The sequence below is a fragment of the Plecotus auritus genome, assembly GCF_963455305.1.
Source record: "Plecotus auritus genome assembly, chromosome: 4".
In the NCBI taxonomy this organism is placed as follows: domain Eukaryota; kingdom Metazoa; phylum Chordata; class Mammalia; order Chiroptera; family Vespertilionidae; genus Plecotus; species Plecotus auritus.
The window spans coordinates 62,953,992-62,965,001 of NC_137775.1; the positions used below are offsets into that span (position 1 = coordinate 62,953,992).

The 11,010-nt window shown below is 40.4% G+C and overlaps 1 protein-coding gene across 1 annotated transcript in view; it reads right to left on the minus strand.

Annotated features, from left to right (window-relative positions):
- TTK (TTK protein kinase) overlaps positions 1–6,117 on the minus strand; it is a 46,783-nt gene extending 40,666 nt beyond the window's left edge. The window contains exons 1-4 of the mRNA XM_080663789.1: positions 5,966–6,117; positions 4,690–4,836; positions 2,089–2,311; positions 1,629–1,735 (exon numbers count right to left, since the gene is read on the minus strand). Of these exons, the coding sequence (XP_080519915.1) occupies positions 1,629–1,735; positions 2,089–2,311; positions 4,690–4,834 (475 nt within the window). The 5' untranslated portion in view covers positions 4,835–4,836; positions 5,966–6,117. The remainder of the gene's footprint in view (positions 1–1,628; positions 1,736–2,088; positions 2,312–4,689; positions 4,837–5,965) is intronic.
- Positions 6,118–11,010: the final 4,893 nt, after the last annotated feature.

Below are 11,010 nucleotides of genomic sequence, written 5' to 3' on the forward strand. Positions count from 1 at the left end.
TTGTTGGGTTAATTTGCATACTCACTCTGATTGGCTGTGGTCGTAGTGGAGGTACGGTCAATTTACATGTTTGTCTATTATTAGGTAAGATTTCATAGTGGTTAAGTCTACATTTATTGATAATAGTGACAGAATTTCATGTATTGAACATTTTAGGATAGAAAACAAAAAAGTCTTAGATAACTGATAATTAGAGAGCTTACAGACCCCTATGACAATCTGATAAAAACCATAGAATGTCCTCCACTCCTATGAACATACACATACACACCAAACTACACATAAGATTTCAGAGATATTGCATATTTCGTGAAAGCCTATTCATCAAGCTTGTTCAAAATAATCACAATTTTTACCTTGAGGTTATTATTATATTGCAGTGGTATAGGTAAAGTGTATTTCTTTTTTACATATCACAATCTGAGATTTTCAATATTTACTAAAGGCCCAGAGCAGGCCTAAGCCAGCAGTTGGACGTTCCCCCGAGGGGTCCTTAGCGCTGGCGCGGAGGCGGGAGAGGCTCCCAACACCGTCACTGTGCTCGCCAGCTGTGAGCCCAGCTTCTGGCTGAGCCCGGCTTCTAGCTGAGTGGTGCTCTCCCTGCGGGAGCACACTGACCACCAGGGGGACAGCTCCTGCATTGAGCGTCTGCCCCCTGGTGGTCAGTGCGTGTCATAGCAACCGGTAATGCTGCCGTTCGGCCGATTTGCATATTAGCCTTTTATTATATAGGATGTGTTCTGAAGATGTAAAATTTATAGTTGCTATTGACAGGCCATAATATCTCAAAAATTGTTTAGGTAGCATGAAGGAAAGATACAGGTTTTAAAGGCCTGACCAAACTTTCTTTAACAAGCATGGAGTTTGCACAATGCTTTTCTCCAACCTCAACCCTAGAGAATACTCTCCAGTTATTGAGCTCTGCTTTGGGCACTATCATGGGGATTCTGGCTGAGCCAAACCAATAGTGATAATGTGGGTATCTGGCGATAAATGGGATCAGGGATGGAGCAGAAACAAGGCTGAGGGAAAATAGGAACATGTGGCCAAAAGGATAGACTGAGGGTAGATCCAGAGCCCCCAGAAAATGAGAAAGAGAGAAGACTGAATGGCCAGGCTAAAAATGTCTGAGGAAAGAGATTGGCCTGGTCCTATTTATATGAAGAAGCAGGTGAGCAAAAAATAAAAGCTTCTACAGTTGTTTACAATTTCTTTTTTCTAAAGGGGAACTACCAATCAATGCTACAATTATAGTTTGAGGTATATTTCAGTGCTATGAAACCATAACATAAGAAAAGCTTATCCAAGCTCTAGCTTAAGTATCTTATATCCTTCATCCCACAAATACTCAGTGAAGAAGCCACTTTCCTTTAGACTTTTCCTGAATCTAAATAAACACAAAGATGATGCTCATGCTTATTTCCCTGGATTACTCCTTACAAGTGGAAGAGCTAGTATAACAAATATTCTCTGCATTTCCATTTTGGTGAGATTCTTCCCCCATAATCTCATCTGATCAACTTTCATACCTTTTCCCTCAAATTCCTACTTCATATAATGTAATATTAGGATGAGTTACAAAGGAAGTTATCTTTTACTTAAAATTTGGACTAGATATTTCAAATTACCTTGTGATAGTTCATATTGTGCAAAAGATATATGCACAAAAGCAAATTTCTTGCAGTTTGCTCTGGCCATCTGAAAGTAGTCACGTGCATCATCTGGCTCTTGAATACTGTAATAAAGATTTCAGAGTAAAATTTTAAGAAAAAGGACACAGCTACCTTAGTTTGATGATTCTTCATTCTATTTTCCAAAAGCCATGGAGTATTATTTTTCCTGTGTGTAAAATTAAATACTAGTAAGTTATTTTTTAAAATCTTTTTATGCAGTTAAGGATAGGAAACTTGTTGAGATATGTACATAGTAAAGAGAGTTTACATTATTCAATTGCTAATTATAAGCAAAAAAATCTAGTCAAAAATATTAATTTTCTTACAAGTAATCCTGACGTGCTTTCATTTTACTTTTTTGTAATATAGCTATGTAATGTAGTTAGTTAAATGTAGTTAATATATTAATACTTACGCTTTCAATTCAGCAAATCTCACTTGAATTCGAGCAAAACTCTCATTTTGGCCATATTTATCTGGAGGAAGTGCTTCAATTGCTTGACTGTAACGACCAATCAATTTATTTAAAAGGACATCATTTAGGGGGCAACTGTTTTTCTCTAGTTTGAGCAACAAATTCAACCAGTCCTCTGGGTTATTTGCCATCATCATAATTTGGTTAACAGTTCCTGAATTATCTGAATAACAGAAACAAAATATCCATAACAAAAGTAAGAAAGACATAAAAACAAATGCCAAATTGCACTTTTCCTTCAAATTATGGTTATACTCTCAATATCAATGTACATAAACTCCTTAAAATTCTTTTTAAAACTTTAACAATTTGTGTAAATATCAGCAACTTATTTATTGCATGGATATCTTTAATGAGGTTATACTGTACTCTAAAAAGTTAGGAATTTGAAGGGAAAAAAATGGAAATAAATATTATTTATAAGTAGCTTTAAAAAAACCATATGTAATCTAAGAAAATTTTATGCTGTAATAGCATAATTCTACTTTAATATCCTAACTATTCAAAGATAACCTAAGGCTCTCCCATCACCACCTGTACCAAATTGCTTAGAAAATTCATTACTGACTTATTCATTAAAAACTTATTAACCCATTTCTATTGTAACCTTTTTTAATCCAACATTATCTCCAGAGACACGAAAGCATGGAACAGAGTATGGAATCTCAGAGGGAAGGTGGGAAGTGGGAGGTCATCAACCAAAGACCTTATATGCATATATGCATAACCCATGGACACAGACAATACGGTGTTGAAGGCCTGAGGGGGGAAGGGGGACTGGAGGGGGTCAATGGGGAAAAATAGGGGGGCATATGTAATACTTTCAACAATAAATTATAAAAAAATAAATAAAAAGACAATTTGGATTAATGTCAGTTTCCTGTTTACGATACTTTAATCACTAGTGAACATGATTAAATTCTAGGAAACTAATCTTTCCTTCCATCGGTTTCAGTTACCTTTCACAAGGGCTAAATCTTTACTTTTGCTAACAAAATTACTTTCTGCTTTCTATTAAAACATAACACATTCATAATTTTGCTTTATTTTTAATTTAATCTAGTCTGCTCTTAACTTCATTTTCCAGTTTTGACTCCCATTGCTTTCCTAACAAATTAGTTTGCAAAAATGTCTAAAAAACAGTGTCTTTGCAGATGTAGTCCTCATGCCTCTAAGTATCCTATTCTACCTCCATTCAACACTTGAAGCATTGTATTTATTGTGCTAGTATTTATTTGCTGCCAAAAAACATTACATACAGCATAGTGCTTTAATAAGTTCTTCTCATCTAGAAACCATGGTTTTAAGCATCTTTGAGTCTTCCTCAATCCTTAATCGAATGTTGTACATCCCAATTACCAATATATGTTAAGTATTTACAAGTTTGAGTAAGCTGAGGGTTTTAAATAAGGACTCATCTAACTTGGTGTACAAGCTTTGATAGCGCTTTTTAAATACACATAATAAAATATGGTGGTATTCTACTAAGAATTTGCTTACCATCAAAAGATTGGTTTCGAGGTTGTTTCAAGTAAATATGATCTGCTATCATGAAGAGATTACAGATTCTTCCATTTATTTTCAATCCTTCATCCATATAACATTTGGAATAGATACGACAAACTTATCTAAAGGTCAGTTTTCAAATGACCTCAACAATCTGAATGTAGTAAATTAGGCTTCTGAGCTAATACTTTTCATAAAAGTTGGGTATTAAAATCTGGGCACTTTCACTCATTCATCACTCAGTAAATATTTAAGTGCCTACTATGTGCCAGGCACCATTCTAAGCTGTGTAAATATAACAAAACAGATAAAAACCATGTCCTCAGGGAGCTCACACTCTAGTGGAGATACACAATAAACACATGAGTAAGTCAGATATAAGGTGATTAGTGCTAGGAAGAAAAATAATAACAGGAATGAGAGAAAGAGGACAGATTCCCACCCCTGCAGGTTACTATTTTAAATGGGTGAGCTGACATTTGAACAAAGACCTAAAGGAGTTAAGAATAAGCAGATATCTGGGGAGTGGTGTTCATTTATGGCAGAGGGTAAGAGAAAAGGGACTGGAGTAAGAGCTGGTCTAGCATATGGGAGCGATAGCAGGGAAGCCAGGAGAAAGGGGGAAAAAAAGGTCAAGGGAGTAATAGGAAGACTCTCCAAATCAAAAACTGGGTGTTTGATTTTAAATTATACATAATTTTAATAAGATCGGTGAGACTTTCTGTTTTCAGCAAAAAAAAAGAATGAAAACAAGAATAGTACATCAATTGATAGCAAGTATATCAGCAGAAATAACAGCTGACAATAGTTGGAGCGTTAAGAAAACTACCTCCAGGTACACTGTAATAAAGGATAAGTTTTGTTTTCTTTTTAATATTGTGGGACTATTTCCAGACAAAAGGGTTAAAATATAGAGTGTGTGTACAGTATTCTATTTGATAAGTATCAATTACTGAGAAAAGTACATTATGTGAACATACAGTAGTTAACTTTTTATTCCTTTACCTTAGAGGGCACTCAAAAAAATAAACTCACCTGTGGTATCGGAAGAGGAAGAGATTTTATTCAAGCTTAGCTCATCAGTAAGGTCTTCATTTTTAAATTTATTTTTAAAATCTCTCACTTTGTTGATTATTGAATCAATTGTCAATTCTCTGCCACTTAAATCCTCGGCCTCCATTTCTAAGGAAAAAAAATAAACTAGTCATAATTCCTATATTAACTAGCATTAAAGAGAAGAAATCACTGCAACTAGCCTTTCAGAACCTAGAAGACTAAAGTATTACTATGTGAACACATGTTAACACCAATGGAGGTAGTATTTGTGAAGCTATGTGCATAAAAATGCATATATTTGACATTTGTCAGCAAGGTTACCAATAGGCTAGTTACTGTTTTCTTCCTAACAGAACTTCCACTGCACAAAACAGAAATTGCTGCCCCTCCTTACAAAAGTTACATTTTTTCTTCTATATACTGAATGCCTTCCTTTCAGTCTTTTTCCAGAATTATTTTCTCTGGGCCATTTGCAAATTCTGTCATTTAAGAAAATGTGATGGACTGTTTGTTTGGATTCTGGTAGCGACATACAGACATGCGAAGAATCCTTTTGGTAATGTGAATAACCATTCTTTAAGTCACCTGCTTTATGTGAGCAAACCTGTACACTGCAAGGACTCTAACATCACAGCCCTTTATTGATAAATGGGATATCAGCAGGCTTGTTCTTGTGCATTGCCGGCAGAAACCTGATTTGCTAATTTAACTACTCTAATATCAGAATCTACTGTATTCATATAATACTGAGTGAGCACTTGCTCATCTGCATGGTGGTGATGTTTGGTCAACAAAGTATCTGCTGTCTTCCTGTCGATCTCATCTTTGTAATTCTCAAACATCAACCCACTAACCCAGGGTCACTGATATCAATGCCGCCAGTGACCTCGAGTTTAACAGGGAAAAGGGGCGATTAATTGAGCATCTAGATATCACCTCTTGAAGTCAGGTTCGAAAGGTAACTGTTAGAACACAGCCACCATCTCCTCTCCCTGTTCTAAAACACAACACGAGAGAGGAAGTGTCTTTTGGGAGACGATCCCGGGTGTCCAAACTCTCCCCAAGCGCCCCGCCAGGCCCTCTTCCCAGCATGGTCCACACCCACCTCTGGCTTCCGGGATCCTCAACAAATTCTCCGGCAACACCCTGCGGACTGGCAGAGGCAGCAAGGCCTCCCGTCCCCCTCCAGCTCCTCTAGCCGCGCCCTACGTGGTCTACCCCGCTGGGCCGCCTCCGCCTCGCCCCCAGCACTTACCGACCCGCCCTATTCACAGGCCGCCGCCGTTCCCCGATGCATTCGCGAGGCCGAACTCACCGCCCGAAAGCCGTGGCCGGGAGAAAAGAAGGAATCCAAATCCCACTCCGAAAAAAACACTTTTGAATTTCCCCGCTGCTAATGCCACGACTGCCTATTGGTCGATGGTGGTCACGTGGAAGCGCCTGTCGTGATTGGTTCGTGTGCGTCGGCACCGCCTCTTCCTCTACGACCCGTGCGTCCAGGCCAGGGTGGGTCCTTGCGGGGACTCCACGGGTGCTGCGCGGGGTTCTTGGTTGCTGGTTGTCCGCAGACGCCAGGTGGCCGGCTTTTCTGCACCTTCCAGTTTAATCAGCCACATTTTTTGTCCCGGCGGGAGCCACGCCTGGGCGGAGTTACCCGGGGAGAGGAAAACAGGGGCGGGGACCCTGCTCCCAGCCTATGGACCTAAAAGGTGCCCTGAGAGTAAGTCCTTCTCCCTGACCGCCGCCCCATTCCTTCGTCCTCAACGCTCCTCACTGCGGGCTTCGGGAGGATGCGGCTAGAAAGGACGGTTCACTGCGCTACCTTCAGCCCTGCTGCCAGCTCAAGAATCTCAGTGCCTTGTGTCAGAGCTCCCACTTGTGCCCTTCCACTACCCTTAACGTGATTCCATGCTTGCCTCCAAGCCAAGGCCTGTCCTTTGTCAGAATTGTGCGCAGAACTCGCCCTTCACGATTGCTCATCAGTCCCTCATCCTCCGAGCCTGTCTCACTTAAGGGCTCAAGAATCATCAGAGAAAGGTCACTTTTCTAGTAATGTACCCCTGTGCGGGCCTCTGCTAAGTGGCTTTGCGATCTAAGGCAACCAGAAGTCTGTTGTACCAGCATCATGACATGCGCTCTGGTAGGACAGTTGTTTGGTTTTGGGTGTGTGTTGAAAACTACCTGTAGCTGTCCCTTGATAACTCCAAAGCTGTTCTTAGAACCCTCGCCTTCCCAGCTCTGGCTAGCCACCATGAAAGCCCTCCCTTGCTTAATGAATGTTTACATACCTGCTGGCTATGTATTTTTACCTGAGCAGAGCAAAATGATTGGTTAATCACCACCTTTGCACCATTGCATATAACACTGCCTTTAGTAGGAATGCATACTGTTCCACCAATTCTTTTTTCTACAAATATATTCTTTAGGTCTCCTTTTTTTCCTTTGAAAATTCCAATTACATACATTAAACAATCTACTTTAAATTTTACTATAGCTCATAAATGTGGGGTATATGAGAAGATCCAAAATTAACAAGTAGAGATAAAAAGGGCAATGCCTGCAATGAAAAAGACTGGATAAGATTAACAGCAGATTAGACAATGGAGAATAAAAGATCAAAAACTTGAAAACAGCAATAAAAACTGTGCAAAAAGAAACAAAGTAAAAAGACACACAAAAAGTAAACAAGCCTGGCCAGTGTTGCTCAGTGGTTGAGCATCGACCTATGAACCAGGAGGTCAGGGTTAGATTCCTGGTCAGGGCACATGCCTCCTTGCTGGCTTGATCCCAAGGGGACATGCAGGAGGCAGTAGATCAATGATTCTCTTTCATCATTGATGTGTCTATCTCTCCCTCTCCCTTCCTCTCTGAAATCAATAAAAATACACTGAGTGGCCAGATTATTATGATCTCTGAACACATAATAATCTGGCCACTCAGTGTGTGTGTGTGTGTGTATGTATGTGTGTGTGTGTGTGTATATATATATATATATATATATATATATATATATATATACACATACATACACATATATATATTTTTAGAGGCCCCATGCATGAATTCATGCATGGGTGGGGTCCGGCCAGCCTGGCCAGGAGGAGGGGACATGGGCAGTTGGCCAGCCTGCCTGCCTGCTGGTCGAACTCCTGGTGGAGGGGACAGTTTGCATATTAGCCTTTTATTATAGGATATACACTGAGTGGCCAGCTTATTATGCGTTCAGAGATCATAATAATCTGGCCACTCAGTGTATATACATATTTTTTAAATAAACAAAACATCTATGAGCTATAGGAAAACTTAAAGTTGATTAATGTATGTAATTAGAGTTTTCAAAGGAAAGAAAGGAGACCTGAAAAATATATTTAGGAAAAAAAAAGAGGCCTATTTTGGTGAAAACTGTAGGTTAACAGATTGAAGAAATACAACAAATCCCAAACACAAGAAAATTTATAAAAGTTATACCTAGGTGCATAATTAAATTACTCAAAACTGGTAATAAAGAGAAAATCTTTAAAAGCACTCAGAGAAAAAAGACACATTACATAAAAAGGAACCATGATAAGGATAACAAAATAATAATGTAAGCCCAGAGACCTTGCAGAAATAGCTTTATATACTGAAAAAAAAATTTATCAACCTAGACTTGAATACCCTATGAAAATATCTTTCATTATGAAGGAAAAATAAGAATGTTTTCAGACATACAAAAAACTGAAAAAGTTACTAATAGACTCACACTACAAGAAACATTAAGGTAAGTTCTTCAGGCAGAAAAATTCTGAACCTATGTAAAGAGTACAGAACACTGAAAATGGAAAATAGACAAGACATTTTTCTTATTTTAAAAAATCTCATTAAAATATAACTAAAGTAAAAACAGTAATAGTGTATTGTCAGATTTATAACATATACAGTAGTAAAGCACCTATATATATAAAAAGCCAGTGTCCATGATGACCAAATGACTGGTCACCATGAGGTGCATTGAACACCTCTCGGTCCCTCCCCCGCCCCGGCCTGTGAGCGGGGCGTGGCAGGACTGGGGACTGGTGAGTGGGTTGACCGGCTGACCTCTTGGTCCCTGCCCCTGGCCTGCAGGCTCTGATGGATCAGCAATGGTGAACGGGGGAATTGGGGTGGGTGGCGGGAGGACCAGGTTGGCTGTCAGGCCATTGGGATCACCAGCTCATCATCCCTGGCTGCTCGGGAGCTCAGGCCTGTGGGAAAGTGGGCGCCAGCGACTTCACCTCCATGCATGTGCACCGGGCTTGCTGCTGATGGAATGCGCTGCCTGTTCGGGGCCGCTCATGCTGGGGCGGGTAGGTCGCGGGCGCACCCCACAGCTTCTGTCAGCACCTCAAGCCCCAGCAGCAGCAGCGGCGGTGCCTGCGTGAGTGGCCTGGAGCGGGCAGCACCTTCCATCAGCGGCCGGCCTGGTACACGTGCATGGAGGTGAAGTTGCCAGCGCCTGCTTTCCCACAGGCCTGAGCCCCCAAGCAGCCAGGGATGAGCTGGTGATCCCAATGACCTGACAGCCCGGTGACGGAGGCGGCATTCGGCCTGGGGACTGGCGAATGGGCAGAAGATGGCCCTGATCGCAGGAGGCTAGGCCCTGGGGACCCTACCCACACGATTTCATGCACTGGTCCTCTAGTCTATAATAATAAAGGCGTAATATGCAAATTGACTGAACGGCCCAACAGCGGAATGACTGTCCAGACGTCCTTCTGGACAACCTTCTGGATGAAGTCAGGGCTGCAGCCGCATGGAGGCAGCCACCACAGCTGTGAGGGAGGGGTTGAGGCGGCCACCATGGCTGTGAAGGCTTACTCTTACACGAATTTTGTGCACCAGGCCTCTAGTATAACAATAATGGCACTGAAGCCTGGAGGAGAGAATTGCAAGTTTATTGTTTAAGGTTTTTCAACTGTATGGAAAGTGGTATATTACTTGTGTTAAGTTAAAAATACATTCTTTTACCTCTGCCACACACACACACACACACACACACACACACACACTGTCTGTTATTATAGCTACTAGCTGTAAGTAGATCTTGAGCATTGGAAATATTACTAGTCTAAAAGGAAATGTGCTGTAGGTGTACAATACACATCAGATTTCAAAGACAGTGTGAAAAATAACAGAATTTATTAATATTTCAATACTGGTACAGGTTAAAATAATAATTCAGGTATATTGGATTAAATAAAAATTATATCAAAATTAATTTCACCTGCTCCTTTTAACTTCTTTATAATATGACTATAAGAAAAGTTATGCCCTAGCTGGTTTGGCTCAGTGGACTGAACGGTCCCAGTTCAATTCCAGTCAAAGGCACATGTGCAAGTTGCAGCTGATCAATGATTCTCTCTCATCATTGATGTTTCTGTCTCTCTCTCCTTCTTCCTCCCTCTCTGAAATCAATAAAAAGACATATATACATATATATGTGTGTGTGTAAAAGTTACAAATTATATACGTGGCTCACATTTTATATCTTGGATGATGTGGCTAGAAACTGTAAAGCAGCCACTAAAATCCAAAAACAAAACAAAAACAAAAAAGCAAACAAAAACAAAAGTTATAGCTAATCATTGAAAATAGGAAAAATTAAAATGTTCAATAAATCCAAAATGAAGCAGAAAATCACAAACGATGAAAAAAGAACAGATGAGAAAAGCAGAAAAAACAGAAAATGATATATTTAAATCCAACTATATAAATAATCACATAAATTGTACAAGATCAAAAAACACCTCCTAAAAGGATAGAGATTTTTATATTTAACTAGTAGCCCTGTGCATGAATCCATGCACCAGTAGCTCTCTGTGGGGCCTGGCTGCTTCGCACCCACTGCCCAGAGGCTCTCCGTGGCCCAGAGGCCCATCCACGGCTGGGCGCGGAACACTTGCCTTGTCACCACAGCGACGAAGCAAGCATTGAGCCAGTCCACTCACACTGCCCGCTCTCAGTGGCCACCCCCCGGGGACTGGGGGACTCCGGTGGGGCTGAGAGGACTGGGCGCCGCTATTTTGTGGCTATGGGCACCACCATCTTTGTGACAGAGTGATGGTTAATTTGCATATTACCCTTTTATTAGATAGGATAAAAAATCCCAAGTATCAACTATCTTCTGCCTGCAATAAACCAACTTTAAGTATGAAGACAAATAAGATAAAAGTAAAAGAATGTAAAAAGATATGCCATGCTAACACTAATAAATACAAAACAAGGAAGACCTAACTTGGCAGAGGTCAATAAAAATGGACTTAAGAGTTTTTGATCACCTAG